The following is a 17452-nucleotide window of genomic DNA, read 5'->3' as shown; positions in this document are numbered from 1 at the left end:
TGAAAATGTTGAGTTTGTAATAGGGCGAGAGCCTACGGTAGACTGATCTTGGATGAGGGGATCTCAGACTAGTGAGGTGAGGCCAACAGTGTGAGACCAGCAATATGAGGCAGCGTGAGGTTAGCAATGTGAGAGATGGAGGAGTGAGAAGTGGAGAATGAGAATATGTAGTAAGTCAGCACACAACATCTGAGGCTCAACATATGAAGGTCCCGTGACAACTTGAATACCAAGTACTATCACTCTAATAACTGTCCACGGGTGTATGAATATTGACTGTCTTTCATTCCCACTCAGAATGTAGTCCTTCAGAAGCCATCCATTGATGGGGCCATTCCACAAGGTTCGATCAATTAGACCCACGGTAGACAGGTAATATCAATATATGATCGCTAACACGGCATCATATCTTATTTCCTATTTAGAGTGAGATCACAAATGTGCACTTAGTACTGATAGTACTATAGAGTTGGGTAAAAAGTCAGTCCCTAGTTCACTATGTGGATAGTATTTACCGGTAAATATGAAGGAATTAAGCCAGATTATCTCCATTTTTAGGGTTGAAAAAACATAACCAGCAAGTAGAAAAACATTTGAAGTCATCTAAGCCGAGTCTAGCCACCAATCCCTTCCAAGTCGTCCGCAGTAAGTTGATAGATCTTCTGCGCAAATTCTCCATCCAGTCAATATTTCTCTCCCACCTCGCTGTCCTCCCACAGCCACTGCGTTAGAGTGATATCGAACCAGTCCAGCATGGTCTCCTCGAAGGACCCCAGGACAACCTCGAAGCGGGCTTCGCGCACAATATTCTGTCTGCTATCAACGTAGACAATACGGGCATGCCCTGTCTCAAAGGCTTCTCGGTCATTAATGATAACATAATTTGCAGTACACACATAGTGGAGATCAGAAAATGTCCTGTAAATCACTTTATGTGGATTTTCATGCCAATCTTCAGGGTTTAGGATTTTCTCTTGTCGTATAGCCTCTTTGCATGATGTTCGTGCATGACGGAGCAAACTGATTTCTGAATCAAGAGGAGTGAATTTGGGCCTGATACTTTTATCCTCACTAAAGCGAGGATCTGCAAGTTCTGGGAGTAGTTCAAACATCTTCTCCCAGTGGTCACCGTAGTTGAACAGCTCCGAGTCGTCTAGGCATGCCCCTTGAGTATGCTTCATCGGCGAAAAGCTCATCCATGCCAACCCACTTTGCTAGTTGCGCATCATCAGCTGCCCTGGCGGCCTTCTCCGAGATGTAGAATGTACGTAGAAGCAACGGTGAGCAGATATCAGAGTCCACTCGGGTAGCCAACTTGCGTAATTTTTTCAGATCGCCAAGGACGGAGGACAGTGTTGATATATCCTTCCGGATGTTGCGGAAGGGCTCGCATTCGAAATTAGTGTCCAGGAGGCATCCAGTCAGAATCTAGGTGTTCCTGAATAAGGCGTGAGCGTTGCTGTTCGATATTCTCGGCTGAATGGGAATTCCGTCTTCTCTAATTTGAAGTTAGTGATAATTCATTTGTATCCTGAGAATAAAAAGTCCATACCAGTATTTCGTATTCCGCAGGTAAATTTGAAGTGCCCCATGGACACGTGATAGTGCTATCTTCGCCTTGGTGGAACATGATTCAATTATTGGCACAGTCAAATATGTAGTGGATGATACTTGAGTAGATGGTGCACGAAGAGTAGAAGAAGTAGAAGGATGAAGAGGAGAACGAATGAAGAAGATGAAGGACTCAGATCAAGGATGAAGGGAGTTGGAACAGATTGCCATGGCCTTGAATCAGGGCTTTTTATCTATGTTGGTGTATGATCTTGACTAGTCATGAATGAATGCTCCCTTAAATTTGAGTAAAAGGCTCCCCAGGTAACATCTCTGCCCTGCTTGGCTAAGCGGCTTAGAGCGGTCGGCGACCCAGACGCCGGGGACAAAGGCACTGAAATTGAGGTGTGCCGGGCCCTTTTTCGGTGGCAGAGAAAATACTAGCGGGTGGGCGGGATCTAGCTACGGCTCGGGTATCATTATCTTCTTCAAATTTTTATTTTCTTACCCATTATATTTCTACTCTTTTTCTTTCTATTTCATCTTTCAGATTCTCAAAAGAAAAATAATTGAGGGAGATGGAAAGGATTATGTGATGGGGATGGATGTATCAAGTGAGGCTGTTGAGGCTATTCATGCATTCCTGATTTTGAAGGTCTTGGGTTCGATCCCTGACCTTGCTGGATTTCTTTTTATATTTTTCTTGTCAACTTTATTAACTTTCTTTCCCACCAAAGGTACTAGTACCTTCCATCATTCCAAGGTTCTGCCAGTGTTTATATATATAGCCTTGGAAGTTGTATAGAATTCTAATTTATGGTTATACTCAACCAATGAAATACCGAATTATGATACCCACCTGGGCACTTGGTGAACCAGTCACAGCGTAAAAATAACCAAGACATATATAGCAGGCGGTCAGTTGAGTCAGTTGAGCGGACTTTACTTGGCAGAATAATTAAGGTTCCAGCCCCACTCAACATTGCAAGTTGACCCAATTGAGAATGAGAATGAGAATGAACACTATGAGCCCCATTCGTCCTGCGCAGCGTTTTCCCTTTTTTCGGCTCTACACAGTAACAACTGGGCACTGCCGCCCTCTCGTGATCAAGGCATTCATACGTGAGATTTCTGGAATGCATCATACCAGGTTCCAGGCCAAGGTGCCAAGCCTACAGGTTGAAATTTCGTCACAAGGCTTTGGGCGTGGACTGAGCACTCTTGGCCTACAAGTTGCGAAGTTGGATGCCAGACAATCTTTGTCATTGACAAGCACCTGCTTGAAGTAAGTCTTATTACTTGACCGAGGTAAAAAGCGATTCGATATTGACCTTATCACAGAAGAAAAGACTATCCCCCGTTGAACTTAAGCTCTAAAAATACAAAATGCTTTGGCTCAAGTTGATCTTCACCAACAAAAGCAAAGAAGAAATCCGCGCCGAGGAACAATCCAGACGTCAAAGCAAATCACACATCAAACGAGTTTTAGCCCGAGAGCGAGAACTCAGACTTGCACAAGATGGCGGCGGAGTGAAAAGTGCACGTCTTTTCTTTGGATCTCCATTGGAGTCATATACCCATGCAAAGCACGGCAAGCGGACTAAGGAAAATTTTTCCAATGGGCTTATGAAGTCCATCTAATCACTTGACGGAACCTATATCTTGAATTGGATGCTGTATAGATATCCCATCGCATTTCTAGAGGAGCGATCATACAAACGTGCATTTGTCGCCATTCCTCCATCTCTATATACGCCGACAAGCCAATCGAACCCGATCCGGATCTTTCATCCGCACGAGTAACTGCATATCGACATCATGTGCAACCGCCAAAATCCTCGTTCGAAGCTGTTCATTCGTCTCACCAGGATTTGGAACAGCAGAGATACGATGATCTCGAAGTAGTCGCGCCATAACAGCTACAAACTCCACCTGCGAGAACTTGTTACCCGGACAATTCTGTGGACCCTCAGCCCAGGGGAAATATGTGCATCGTGCAGGTGTTATGAGGCTTTCATCTATGAGATCTCCATTTCCAGAGGGCTTAATCCAGCGTGATGGGTTCCATTTTTCGGGTTCATCCCAGTATTCGGGATAGGCGTGCGCAGCTGCAATATTGGCGAATACGTATGTCTTTGGTGGGAAGATTACAGTTTTCTCGCCAATTTGCAATGACTGTGGTTGATCGTCGACTTTCTTTTGAAGGACATTAACAGGGGCAAAGACACGGAGTGTTTCATGCTGAGTGTAATGTTAGCGGGAAAAAGTTGATTCAGGAACAAAGTCCAACATACAAGGATAGCTTGACAGCGTTTAAGCTTTGGGAAGAGCTCTGCGTAAGAGCCTTGCATCTCTTCCGGTGTGATTTGACGCAATTCTTCTGTAATCCAAGATTGGATATCTGGATACGCCGATAAAAGCATTATCGCAAAGGCCAGCGTATTAGCTGTAGTATCATGACCAGCGAAATTGATCACAAAGATATTGCCAAAGATCTCATCCACCGTCAATCCTTTCATAGGCGTATCCTGTCCTTTGATTTCCGCGCCTGTTTTCTGATTGAGATCCATAGCACGCACGAAGGATGTCATCATACTGCCTGATCCGGCTTTCCCTTCATTTAGAGCTTTGACTTCCTCGTTCAACATGCGCGTCATATGCTGTTGAAACCCTTTAGATGCTTTGGCAACCTTATGCCAGGAACTAGGTGCAAAGGGAAGGGAGAGCCACTTTCGTGGAATGACCATCAACATAATGCAATGATCCAGCACTATTTGCAGAGCATCACGATAGTTGGTTGGATCCTGAGAATCTTCCTCTTGGGGTTCATTGGCGCTTCGGAAGGGGTATGATTTTCGGAACCCAATAGCAGCGATGACATTCAAAGAGACTGTTCGTGTGTCCTTAGCGACACTTTTAATCTGGCCAGTTTTTGAAGAGGTCCAAGTCTTCACCATCTGCTCTGATTGCTTGATACTTTCATCCCACAAAAATGACATGGCATTCTCATTGAACGGAGTTGCCATCACTTTGCGGTGACGAGGCCAGTTCTCTGGGGAGGCAGTTGAGATACAAGGACCATAAACCTCAAGAATCTCTACATGAATGCACCGATAATGGTTAGCCCATGAAAATTATCACTTGAGGTTTCAACATACTGTATGCCTCAGTTGGTCGGAGAAAATCCGACCGTCTCTGAAAAATATCATTGATAGCCTTAGAATCAACAACGTAAACGTATATCCGACGCGGGGTAACCAAAGCCCAAGCAGGGCCATGACGAATATGCGTCTTAGCCTTATCGTAGGTTGCCCATCCCCTTCGAGAATAACGGAAGTTACCGAGCTCAAGGCCCAGCAGATCAAGTAAGCACCAGACATAGGACTGGGAGAACTGCCATAGCAGGTTACCGCCGTCTATGCACAATCGGATTCGAGGAATTCCCATGGTTGATGCGCGACGGTAGTTTATTTCCATGGCAACTAGACTCCATACTAGGTATGTGAGGGCCAGTATGGCCAGGACTTGGAGGACCATTTTGAACAGGTGCATATGTGAGGTCAGATGTACATGGAGGAAATGGATTTGGAGTGGGAGATTCGCGAGTCCTAGTGCGCGAGGGCGCTCATTTATACTAGTTTACGCCACTAGTACCTGTCACAGCCCTGGAGGATTGATAAGGAATCAGTTGAGAAATTTCCCAGGTGTTGAACTGCTTCATCAAATTTGCATTGTTAATATTCCCCCCGCGCTGTATACCCCTGCAAGTGCGATGCTAGTGCGCGCTTGCATTACGAGGCAGCCAATATTGATCTCGGAAGCACTTGGCCCCCACAAATCCACCTACGCATCCACCAATAAACTTGAATAAATATCCGCTCTATGATTTGTTTATAATTTTGTATGTTTAATTGGTTGAGGTGAATGATGTCGTCCACATTTGATGTTGAGCCTAGCATATACGGAGCACCGCACCTCGATCTATCATCTCATTTATGTATTTCATAAGATGTTTAGTCCTTGAGATACCGATCGCCTCTTTCTATCCCTATTTTGGATAAAATAGATGAGCAGCTGGAGTGCTGTTAAAAAAAGTCCTGCTACTACCAAAGCAATCATGATAATCAAACCCCTGGGATAGAAATCTGAGGATTCATCTTGACGGAAGATCTGGGTACCTGCCATAAGACCACTGGTAGCAGTCATAACAACTTTGAAGATGTTAGTATTATTAGTTGAACATGGGATTCAGTAAACCTACACATACTGATGAATGTTAGTGTCAAGAAGCAAGAGCTGGACTCAGTTCACTTACGCCACTCCAATACTTCGCTCCTCAGGACTCTGGCTATTCATCTGAATCCACGCATTATGAATCGGATGATAGCCCACTGCTAGTCCATTCACAGTTGTCCAAAGACCAAATTTACTCCATCGACCAACATGAGGCTGTATGGTCCTGAGACATATGAGGGCGATGAGATACGCTGAGATTGCAATCATAACTGTGATACCGCGTTTCTTCATCTTATCACTCAACCATGCGAAGAATAGCACAACTGGTAAAGTGAGTAGAAACCCGATTGCAGCCAAGGCATTTGCCTGTACGCGTGAGAGTCCCAACGACATGATGACGCTCGGAGAGTATGTTGTAAGTGGACACCAAGTTGAGAAAATGCAAGCCGTTGCCAGGAAGTGTGGCCATTTGTAAACGTTTGTAAGTGTTTTCCAAACCACGGTCAAAGGGATTCGACTTCGTGTCTGTTCATCCTTCTCTTCTTTCTCATCTACCCAAGTTGGCTGATACGCACTCCTTTCAGGTAGAAGAAACATCAACATAAGGGATAGGGTCACAGACCAAATCCCTTCCACTGTAATACCGTCAGTGATTACTGATACCAGCTCATCCATGAGATGGTACCTACCAAGAAATATCCACTGCCATCCAGAGATCCCACATCGACCATTCAATCGTAAAAGCCCCGCACCTAATAATGGGGAGATAGCTGTCCCACCAAACATCCCAAAGAAGAATATCGCAATGCGCTTCGTCAATTCCTCTTTGGTATACCATGTTGACAAAGTGAACATAGCACCTGGGATGTATCCAGCTTCAGCTAGACCAAGAAGAGCGCGTGTCAAGAGAAAGCCCGTTTTGTTCCGAATAAAGACCTGCATAGCTGCAATGATCCCAACTATTAAGACTTGACCACCGATCCACCATCTTGGACCAACCTAATTACTGATTAATATTTGATGAAATAAAGCACCGGTTTTGAAATTTAATCAATTCTTACTCTGTGTAAGACAATACTGGAGGTAATCTCAAGGACAATTACACCAGTATACATCAGTTGATTCCCCAGGTTAATGGTATTCTGATCGACTCCAATCGCAGATGCCAATCCTCCTGTTAAGGCACTGGAGATATTGGTTCGGTCTAACTGATATGTCGCAAATCCAAAGAGAAGTAATGGGAGGACTTGCCAATCCGCGCTTTAAACTGTTAGTTTTGATCGGATGATGGTGAATAGTTGACTTACACCTTTCGCACTCGGTTTGCATGTTCTGCGAGACAATCATCTCTTTTTTCGAGACTCGGAGTTTCCATACTTGATGAATTCTCCATTTTGTTCAAAAAATGTTGATTCAGTTGAATGACTTACCATAATTTCATCTTTATAAAGTTCCTCGGGGACCTTGGAGGCTGACGAGGAGAGCACCTTTGGGATGATAAGATTTTGCATCTTGACCATAACCTTGTAAATATTTGAAATGCCAATTAACTTGGACTAGCTTTAAAATGTCAGAATTCAATAAGAAATTCGAAAATTTGAGTGGTTGGATATCTTAGACTAGAGTGTTGAATGCTATGCTATAATAGTCAAAGTCACACTGCCGCTGTATATTTATCAGATGAATCTTCTTACTAGTGGCGTCAACTTCGACACCAGATAATGACGTTAATAGACGACTAAGAAAAAAAAGATTCTTTTTTTACAAGTCAGAACATTTGAGTTTGACTGTAGCGAACAGAAGAACCAAAAATATCATGTTGTGATAATTCGACTTACGAGTCCTGCCCAGGTGTATTCTGATGGCCGCCACACTTCACGAGCCACACCCGAACCCAGGCACCAGCAACGCGAATTATCATTGAATAATTTCACTTACCCACTCCACATCGATCTCACCCATGAATTCAACTTGAACCAGATGATAATCTCTGTCACGAATTACAAATTAAAAACCTGATCCATGGAGGGAGGGAGTCATACCTTTACAAGCGCCATGACACTAACGCGCAACGACCGTCGCATAATTCTGCACCTCGTCAGTATCCAACCCATGCACATAAGACTAAACTAACAAGACCAGGATTATGACTGTTTCTACGCCTCAGTATTCGAGGTAGAGCAACCAGCTCTAAAAACCCTCCCGCTGGCGGTACAACAGAAGCAAATCATCGTAACATGTAACTACGAGGCCCGACGACGTGGACTACACAAGCTACAGTTAATCAAAGAGGCGAAGCGAATTTGTCCTGACGTGGTGATTGTCCTCGGTGAGGACTTGACCAAATTCCGAGATGCGTCAAAAGATCTCTATCTCTTCATTCGTGGCTTCATATGGGGCGGACGAGTAGAGAGATTGGGATTTGATGAGCTTTCCTTGGATGTGACTGATATGATTGATTATAATATCAATTTATTGAACCTGAATGATCTGACGAGTTCATTCTTTCATTTGGATTCTAAGGATCCGACTCTTGGGTTTGAGTATGATGCGACTAAAATTGTTGGTTCTACATTCCCAGCGGAGACTAGCACATCTTCATCTCTACGTGATACATCATCACTGGAAATGAAGCTGCTGGTCGCTTCACATCTGCTGAAGCATCTTCGAGATAAGATGGAACATGAGAAAGGGTTTACCGCTACAGGAGGTGTATCGACCTCGAAGCTTCTGGCTAAACTAGTGGGAAGTGTCAACAAACCTAATCAACAGACGACCTTATTGCCACCATATTTAACGGAAGATGGCTTCGAAAGCAACGTGACTCAATTCTTGGATAGTCATGAGATTCGAAAAATCCCAGGAATCGGATCTCGACTAGCCCAGAAACTGCGAGCTCGGGTGACGAGACCGAACAACGAAGACGAAGATGAGGACGAGAAAATCACCGTCCGCGATGTACGTCTCTATCCCGGGATGGGGCCAGCACTCCTTGAGAAAACACTTGGAGGACCCGGAGCAGCGCGAGGCATTGGGATGCGCATCTGGAGTATTCTACACGGTGTAGACAATACAGACGTGCGAGAAGCCCGCGATTTACCTACACAGATTAGTATCGAAGATTCCTACGGTCGGGGACATTTAGATACAGTGGAGAGAGTGCGACGGGAACTGATAATTCTGAGTCGAAGTCTCATTCGACGTATGAGAACCGATCTCATAGATCAAAGCGAGGGTAGTCCTCGGTGGGTGGCTCACCCACGTACATTGAGACTATCGACGCGACCTCGCAATGCACCGGAAACAGACGGTGTGCGAACATACAACGCGAATCGAATTTCCCGATCGGCGCCACTGCCGACATTTATCTTCCATGATGAGAATGTGGATTCATTAGCAGAGCGATTGGTTCAAGAAAGTCTTTTGATAATGTTTCGGAAACTTCATCCGGAGAAATCTGGTTGGGACTTGAGTTTGATGAATGTGGCTGTGACAAACATGGTGGAGAGTGCGGGGGACCAGAAACAGAGTAGTGGACGGGATATTGGGAAGATGTTTCAACAACAGGAGACGATACGACGAGAGTGGAGAGTGTCAGATTTATCCGAGTTGAGTCAGAGTCAGAATGAGACCCAGAACGAGACTCCAGATGTCGATCAATTGGAGAAAGAAAATAAAGTGGAATGGGAGGATGGAGAGGAAGAAATGTACAGTGTAAGATGTGAAGAGTGTGGAGCAGGGATTCCTCATTTTGCAGTCTTGGCTCATAAATTGTATCACACGATAGACTAGGCATACACAATATATGAGTACACACTACATAGTACATACTACATAGTACAGAGACAGAGTTCATAGTGAGGCTGAGCGGTCTGTACCGTGGTTCTATTAATATATGAGAAGTACAAGAGAGGAAAAACACAACTGGAATCGAGGGATCAGATTCTATCTTGGCGCCAATCCTCAATCTGACTTGAAATTATAACTTATCTTTCTCTGTTATTCTTCCATTCTTTTCACATCTCTCTATTATTTTTTTTCCATTATTTCTCATTGTTATTCATTATTATTCTTTAATGGGGGCTAAGTGGACCCTGACCCTGCATTTCAAACCCTGAAACTTTATCCGGAGACCCTGAATCTCTCTCTGGCGCCATTTGTTCTCTTTCCCACTACCCAGCTGGACCATGAGGTCCAAGTTATCCTTACCCTTAATAGGGTTAATAACAACTCTCATATCCTCAGTTCAATGTAATTATACACTACTTCTCTCCTATGGACTCCAGTTGACATCCCTTAGCGCGCTCCCAAGCATCAGAAGCGATCCACCAAGTCACCTCAATCGATAATGCCGTAATACGGACCCCCTCACACTCGATAGACCACCTCTCACACTTCGACCTCACCTTCAACCTCCACCGCGGCAGCACGCGCATTAAACTGGAACTAGAACCAAATCATGATATCCTCGCCGACGATGCCTATATCCAGTACATCGATGCCGATGGCTCCCTCGTGGAAGGGGAACCGATCCACCGACATGAGCACAAGGTTTTCCGAGGGCGGGCACTAGTCGGTTCAGGGACAGGACGGTGGACACCATCAGGCTGGGCGAGAATAATGGTCCGAAGGGATGGAGAGGATCCGTTATTCGAGGGCGCGTTCAGTCTTGATCACGATAAGCACCATATCGAGCTACAGTCTACATATCTCGCTAAGAAGCGACCTATCGATGTCAGTATTGAACACAGGGACACCGAATACATGGTTGTGTATCGGGACTCCGACAGGACTCATATGCATCCGGAGCTTAAGAAACGGTCGTTACCTGTATCCACTGGGTGTGAGGCAAATAAACTGGACTACAATGCTGATTTGACAAATTCAATCTTTCCATTTGGGATCGGAGGACCCGATGAACAATGGGGTGTCACATCGTTGAATTCATTGTTCGGTCTGAGCAAGCGACAATCTGATGTGGGTGGCATATCAGGTAATACTGGTGGAGTGGACTTGGAATCGACCATCGGCGATACATCAGGGTGTCCGAAGACGAAGAAAGTGGCCCTCATTGGAGTCGCTACGGATTGCAAAATGACCGACTACTTCTCTGGCAACACAACCGCCACAGCCAAGGACGCAGCGAAGGACTATGTTATCAACGTTGTCAACACGGCGTCGAGCGTCTACGAGGACTCCTTCAATGTCTCAATTGGTCTACGCAACCTTACTGTCAATAAAGAGTCTTGCCCAACCACTGACAACGATGCAACTCCATGGAATGTCGACTGCAATAGCGGTAATATAACCTGGCGACTGAACGAGTTCTCAAAATGGCGCGCCGATAACAAAGACAACAACGCCTACTGGACTCTAATGACAGCCTGTTCAACAGGTTCTGAGGTTGGAATCTCCTGGATGGGTCAGCTATGCAACTCTGATTTAACGAGCTCTGGTTCGAGCTCCGTCAGCGGCGCCAATGTCGTAGTGGGTAATGCAGGAACGACCTGGCAGATTTTCGCCCATGAATCCGGACACACATTCGGCGCAGTTCACGACTGTGACTCACAAACCTGCTCCGAGGGACTGGAAGATTCATCCCAATGCTGTCCACTGACCTCATCAACCTGCAACGCCAATGCCCAGTATATCATGAATCCTTACGCAGCATCAACCATGACCAACTTCTCCGAGTGCACGATCGGGAATATCTGCTCAGCTATTGGCCGGAACAGTATCAAATCAACCTGTCTAACCGATAATCGTGGTGTCGTGACTATCACCGGAAGCCAATGCGGAAACGGCATTGTTGAAGCCGGCGAGGACTGCGATTGCGGTGGTACAGAAGGGTGCGGAGATAATGCCTGCTGCGATGCAACGACATGCAAGTTCAAGAATAACGCAGTGTGCGATGACTCGAATGATAACTGCTGTTCCAGCTGTCAATTTGCTTCTTCTGGAACAGTCTGTCGCGCGAGTGCCGGAGTATGCGATATCGCCGAGTACTGTACCGGGAATTCCAGCGCCTGTCCCAATGACCAGTTCGAGAAGGATGGCACATCCTGCGGCTCAAAAGGACAGGGTCTGGAGTGTGCGAGTGGTCAATGTACCAGTCGGGACTACCAATGTCGCTCTGTTCTCGGTAATATCCTCAATAGTAATGACTCCTGGGCATGCGATAATACGAATGCCCCATCCTGCATGATTGTTTGCGGTGCACCACAGATCGCACAAGAGTACGGCTCTACAACCTGCGTTGAGATGAACCAGAATTACCTCGACGGGACGCCCTGTGAGTCTGGTGGACGCTGCACCAACGGACAGTGCAAGGGTTCCTCAGTTGGTGGGTGGATCAAAGACCATAAGAACCTCGTTATTGGGATCTGTGTTGGAGTAGGATGCTTGATTCTAATCGCTTTGCTATACTGCATTATTGGCTGGTGTCGAGGCCTTCGTTCACGTCGAAAGTACATGAATGCGCCTCCGCCACGATACCCTGGTCCTCCTCCTGGACCTCCTGGTATGCGTGGACCGCCTCCCCCGAATCAGTGGTATGGACAGCCGCCTGGCTATCCAAATGTTCCACCACCTCGAGAACAATATGGCTAAGGATCTCGATCTCATTTTCTAAACATTATTTTATGCATGATTTATCTAACACTTATTATGCTTCACTTGGGATGAGCTGGGCTGAGCTAGATTGGTAGCTTGGACTCGGTGTTACCCTGACTATCCTTGAATTGGAATTGATATTAAATTGGGAGTTTACATATAATTCTTTTATTTATGTGCATATGAGTTTATGATTTAACTCCGTTTTGGTCTCATGGAGTCCTCTGGTGTTAATAAATTGCATTGGATCGAAACAAATATCGGAGCAATAGGCAAACAGTACGTTCGGACGTAACTGATTTTCAAAAAATCGAATGCTACCTAGCACTTACAATATTCATCGGAGATAATAGAATAGATTACTTCTTTCCATGCTTTCAAGAACCTCAATTAATACCTAGGTACCAGTACACCAAGAGAAACCCGAATCCATTCAATATAACTCGCAAGCTAAAACAAACCCACCCAACACCAAGAAAAGAACCCAATGCAATCACAAACACAAACAATCACCACTGGCATAGTGGGTATGATCACTGCCAACAAATTCCAACAAAAGCCTCTCTTGTAACACCACCAGCACCCTCAAGATCAAACTCCTCAATCATAGCCCTAAGCTCCTCCTCCTCTAGTCCAGTTTCTCCCAACTCCCTCGCAACACGTCTAAGATCCTCAAGATCAATGAAACCCTTCTGGCCCTCATCGAAGAGCTCAAAGGCTCTAAGGATCTCATCACGCGGATCACGTTCGAGGATTTTGAGGGCAGTAATAGCCTGGAACGAGGAAAGAGGCATAAGGAGATTCGAAGGGTGTTGAGGGTTTCCACCCTTGGATTGAGCAGTTTGGTTATTCTGTGCTTGTTGTTGTTGGACTTGGGGGCGGGGTACACCGTATGTTGTTAAGAGGGAGATGAGTTCTTGTTTCGTAAGCGTGAATCCTAGAGCGCGGAAAGCGACTCGGAGTTCGTGGTAGTCTAGGTGGCGATCGCGATCGAGGTCGAAGAGGGTGAACTGCATTGAGTTAGTGCTCGTTTTCTGTTTGTATCGCGCAGAGCAGCTAAGCTTACAGCTTCATTAATTTCTTCCCGCTGTTCCTCGGTCAAGCGATTCAAAGGATTAGAATCCTGCGCGGGTCCATGACTCTGTGTCGCAGGAGCATTCGCACCCTGCTGATTCTGTTTCGATGGCTCAACGGCTCCGAAATCAGCAGGGGCTGTAGCGCCTAGACCACGGTGCCTGGAAAAAGACGAAGCGCTGAACGGCATGGCGTTTGTGTTGACAGAACGCTCTGGGAGCTTGGTGCCCGCGTAAGAGCGGGATGCGAAAGGTTGGCTCGAGGCCATGATGTGTAATTGAATGCGATAGTGACTCGAATACGCGATACGTGGGGAATGTGGGATGGGTGGATTGGTTTGGTGTAGCTTGTTTAGAGGATGTTGATCCGCGGGTGTGGAGATAATGTGTTTTGGCGGTGGAGAGATTCTTGACGCGCACGCGGAATGGTGCTTATCCTCACACTGTGAAAACACAGGCACTTGAATTGAAAATTGCTAGGTTGTATATCAAGGGAAAAAATTGGATTATGGAGAATTAGAATTAATAATTATCATTAAGAGGGGGGATTTTTCCCCTAATGCCTAAAGCGAGAGACATAGCTAGAACCCCAACAACTTGAAACATCACAAAGCAATCATCTATTTGCATAGACCAAATCCCATCGCTGTAGCCTTGCTTCTCCACTTGAAACTGTACGAGCTGTAATTTCGTGGCGTCGCCATCTGATGGATATGTTCATCAGAGTCCCTTGGGGGTAATAATATAATTCAAAGCAATGCCGTAAACCAGTACTGTCCGGATGTACATCTGGACCAGAAACATCTCAACATCTCCAGTGCTTATATGCCTGTATCAAAGTCACAATCCGCATCAAGGTCACAGTCTGTTCCATCAATTGACCCCGCGAGCTCCCATGGTGTAGCATCAAGCATACCATCGACCACGTCCGGATCCACGGACGGAGAGCTGGACACCTCCACATCCGAAGTATAAGACCGTTTATTTCGTGGTAGAAGGCTCCGAGTCTCTCTGCGAATGCATTTGGCCCTACTGGCAAGACAGGGGTCACAGGGAGTCGAGGTGCTGCATTTTTTCTTACTTTTGTAACACCGTGTACAAGCACCACCATTGTCTCTCAACTGTCGAATGTCCTCTTTCTGCTTGTCCAGTTCGGATCTAGAGCGTGCCCTCTTTGCACAACGCTGAGGATTCGTAGGATCCTCCATAATAAAGCCATACTCGATGGGCGATGATGATCGTTTAGGACTTTTGGGACTAAATGAATGGTTTATAGTCATGGGTTCTATCCACTCTGTCGTGATCTTGGGTTGAGATCCTGCTGTACTTGTGCGGGGGACCGGCTCCTGCATGGGTGGCTCATTTGCGTTATAATACATGTACGATTCCTCATAATCAGGTATGGAGGAAGTGTGATGATGAAAAGAGGGAGTGACTGGAATGTGTGGCTGAGTGCTTTGGTCCATCAGGGTGTCTGGCGGAGGAGCATTGCCAGAGAAAGATTCAGTCTCATCTGGGTATTGATCATAACCATGCGAGAAGCTTGAGCTTGGCCGATCAAAGTTGTGCAATGATGTTGGCTGTGGCCGATCCATCGCTGATGGGCCCAAACCTAGATATCTAGGATCATTCTGTGGCTACTCAGTTAGTAAATATGTTATACTCTCTTTGGACGGGGCCGTGCATACCTGGTAAACTAGGCCCGGTAAGAAATGACCATGAGGAAACGGTGGACAGTATCTTGACAGGCCAGGGCGCTGATACTGAAAGTGAGTTGATGACCCATTCTCAGACACGATGGTATCTGAGTATTCGTTGAATTCAAGCGGCGTGCTGGGAGACATCACCCCGGATCTCCCAGACCTCGTCTTGGACGAGCAGTTGGTGATATCGTCCGGAGGCACGAGGTGGTGAAAGACCATGGGCCGAATGCGAATAAGATCTCCGTTAACAAAAGTGGATAGCTACCCAGTGCGGAGAAGTTGAGATTGAAGTGGCGTGGAGGATTTTTCTAGGTGCAAGAGTTAGAAGAACAATGGTACCTCGCCGGAGCTTGAAATAGCAGTAGTAACGGAACGCCGTGTCTTCGTTGGGGAAGGTACGCTTGGAGAGAACCTTGGAAAAAGAACCTGTTACATGGACGCCCGTACCTAAATAGGTTTAACTTGCAAGTTCCCATACAAAACAGATACTATTGCACTACCTGGGCAGGCATAGTCATCTATATATACTTTATTATTACCTAGGTAGTAGCTGGTTAGATCTGCAGAGTCATACCTTTAACTTCCAGATGAGTGCCTTGTTGCCTACCAACTTATGTCTATAAGTATCAATATAGATGCCTTCGTGCTTCAAGCTAATATTTTACCCCCAAGTGTACCCTTCTATATGAAAGGCTTAGAAATCTAGATAACAGTCAAGGTAAGGTTGAAAGAGAATTATCACTTTCTACAAGTGCAATAATTTTGTACATAGTTACTACTATTAGTACTCTGATAACTCAAGTGATATGAACCATGGATACAGTACATAGAAGAGACTGATGAACTACATCTGGAACGTATCAAAATTCAAGTTGGCAGTAAGAGTACTTTACATGGAAGAATTGCTTAAATATTCCTGCACCCTATAGGCTGAAAATCCACTACGCATTGACAACCGCCTTAGGTACGTACGGCTCCTCCAAGTATTGAATCTCCTCAGCAGTCAAACGAAGCTGTACACTCGCAACAGCCTCATCAATCCGCTTGATGCTACTCAGTCCAAGAATAGGATACTCACCAGCGTGGCTCAAGGACCAAGCCAGCGCAATTTGCGCCATGCTGACACCCTTCTTGCCCGCCAACTCCTCAACACGATTAACGATGGCCTTATCCGCCTCGGTTTCACGACCACGTACAATCGCCTTGAGTGTGGCATCTGTATTCTCCCGCACAGTGCTTGGGGAGTTCCAAGGACGTGCCAGAATTCCTCGAGCAGTGGGGGACCATGGGATAATTGAGACACCGGTATCACGGCAGTATGGAATCATCTCACGCTCTTCTTCGCGGTAGAGCAAGTTGTGGTAGTTCTGCATCGAGATAAACTTGTGCCAGCCGTTACGGGCAGCGATACCCTGCAATGTTTGGAATTCCCATGCCGCCATCTAGACTCATATTAGCAAGTCACGGATAGACTCGGAGTTGGAATAGAAGGGCGGTTGAACATACCGAGCTGGCGCCAATGTAGCGGACCTTGCCACTCTCAATAACATCATTCAGCGCCTTCATGATCTCCTCACGGGGTGTCTCCCGGTCAAGACGGTGGATCTGTAGCACGTCGATATAAGTACCCAGACGCTCGACGCTCGCATCGACCGCGTCAAAGATATGCTTGCGAGATAGACCCGCACGGTTGACATAAGAGCCGTCATTACGGGCTACCTCAGAGATCGCGGGGAAGTTGCCCTCATCGTCGACGCCGAAGAAGCACTTGGTCATGATCACCACGCGGTTGCGGGGGATATTGTACTTCTTCAACGCTTTCCCCACCACTGCCTCTGAGAGACCATGGGAGTATACATCGGCCTTCGAAAAGTGTTAGATGAGAGCCATTTGTATCTTCGAATTGATCGGATGTTACCGTATCCCAGGTGTTGATGCCCTGCTTGTAAGCGTGCTCGAGCAAGGGAGAGAGTCTTCCTCATCTAGTACCCAGTCTTGCCATTGACTAGTTCCATAGCCCATGGTACCCAGGATAATCTTGGACACCTTCAGACCCGAGTTTCCGAGGCTGTATAAAGTTGTGAGCGCTCATCTTTCTGCTCTTGACGCAGAGGCATGGGGTCGTACCGAACGTATTCCATTTGGCCAGACATTATGAAGATCTGATCAATGCTTTCTGGAAATTCTTTTGAGTATTGAAAGGGTGATAGTCGTCAGATTGATATACCTAGATGAGCTCCAATGTTACCATGTGTGACTCGAGGCAGTATAGTTGCA

General features: G+C 46.1%; 8 protein-coding genes across 8 annotated transcripts; 2 read left to right on the top strand and 6 right to left on the bottom strand.

Annotated features, from left to right (window-relative positions):
- Positions 1 to 683: 683 nt before the first annotated feature.
- Positions 684 to 1181, bottom strand: N7483_004620 (uncharacterized protein; the record flags this gene model as incomplete). The annotated part of the gene is made up of 1 exon (XM_057088057.1): positions 684 to 1181. One exon carries the CDS (start codon positions 1179 to 1181, stop codon positions 684 to 686), a length of 498 nt encoding a protein of 165 aa, XP_056947886.1.
- Positions 1182 to 2937: 1756 nt separating this feature from the next.
- On the top strand, positions 2938 to 3192 carry N7483_004619 (uncharacterized protein; the record flags this gene model as incomplete). Its single annotated transcript, XM_057088056.1, has 1 exon — positions 2938 to 3192. One exon carries the CDS (start codon positions 2938 to 2940, stop codon positions 3190 to 3192), a length of 255 nt encoding a protein of 84 aa, XP_056947885.1.
- A 105-nt stretch (positions 3193 to 3297) lies between these two features.
- Positions 3298 to 5088, bottom strand: N7483_004618 (cytochrome P450; the record flags this gene model as incomplete). The annotated part of the gene is made up of 3 exons (XM_057088055.1): positions 3298 to 3792; positions 3846 to 4648; positions 4710 to 5088. 3 exons carry the CDS (start codon positions 5086 to 5088, stop codon positions 3298 to 3300), a joined length of 1677 nt encoding a protein of 558 aa, XP_056947884.1.
- A 505-nt stretch (positions 5089 to 5593) lies between these two features.
- N7483_004617 (uncharacterized protein) lies at positions 5594 to 7180 on the bottom strand (the record flags this gene model as incomplete). Its single annotated transcript, XM_057088054.1, has 7 exons — positions 5594 to 5599; positions 5659 to 5762; positions 5813 to 5817; positions 5867 to 6422; positions 6477 to 6786; positions 6849 to 7047; positions 7095 to 7180. The coding sequence occupies 7 exons, from the start codon at positions 7178 to 7180 to the stop codon at positions 5594 to 5596; spliced, it is 1266 nt and encodes a 421-aa protein (XP_056947883.1).
- A 662-nt stretch (positions 7181 to 7842) lies between these two features.
- admB (uncharacterized protein) lies at positions 7843 to 12396 on the top strand (the record flags this gene model as incomplete). Its single annotated transcript, XM_057088053.1, has 3 exons — positions 7843 to 7884; positions 7930 to 9499; positions 10088 to 12396. The coding sequence occupies 3 exons, from the start codon at positions 7843 to 7845 to the stop codon at positions 12394 to 12396; spliced, it is 3921 nt and encodes a 1306-aa protein (XP_056947882.1).
- A 536-nt stretch (positions 12397 to 12932) lies between these two features.
- cdc31 (putative cell division control protein Cdc31) lies at positions 12933 to 13741 on the bottom strand (the record flags this gene model as incomplete). Its single annotated transcript, XM_057088052.1, has 2 exons — positions 12933 to 13409; positions 13466 to 13741. 2 exons carry the CDS (start codon positions 13739 to 13741, stop codon positions 12933 to 12935), a joined length of 753 nt encoding a protein of 250 aa, XP_056947881.1.
- Positions 13742 to 14293: 552 nt separating this feature from the next.
- On the bottom strand, positions 14294 to 15067 carry N7483_004614 (uncharacterized protein; the record flags this gene model as incomplete). Its single annotated transcript, XM_057088051.1, has 1 exon — positions 14294 to 15067. The coding sequence occupies one exon, from the start codon at positions 15065 to 15067 to the stop codon at positions 14294 to 14296; it is 774 nt and encodes a 257-aa protein (XP_056947880.1).
- A 1049-nt stretch (positions 15068 to 16116) lies between these two features.
- Positions 16117 to 17328, bottom strand: N7483_004613 (aldo/keto reductase; the record flags this gene model as incomplete). The annotated part of the gene is made up of 4 exons (XM_057088050.1): positions 16117 to 16617; positions 16682 to 17038; positions 17165 to 17243; positions 17303 to 17328. The coding sequence occupies 4 exons, from the start codon at positions 17326 to 17328 to the stop codon at positions 16117 to 16119; spliced, it is 963 nt and encodes a 320-aa protein (XP_056947879.1).
- Between the last annotated feature and the right edge of the window lie 124 nt (positions 17329 to 17452).

This window comes from Penicillium malachiteum (assembly GCF_028827825.1).
Source record: "Penicillium malachiteum strain IBT 17515 chromosome Unknown utg000002l:1.0-8849297.0:1.0-8852440.0, whole genome shotgun sequence".
Classification (NCBI taxonomy): Eukaryota; Fungi; Ascomycota; class Eurotiomycetes; order Eurotiales; family Aspergillaceae; genus Penicillium; species Penicillium malachiteum.
The sequence above is the reverse complement of the archived record's forward strand: the minus strand, read 5'-3'. Positions and strand labels throughout refer to the sequence as shown.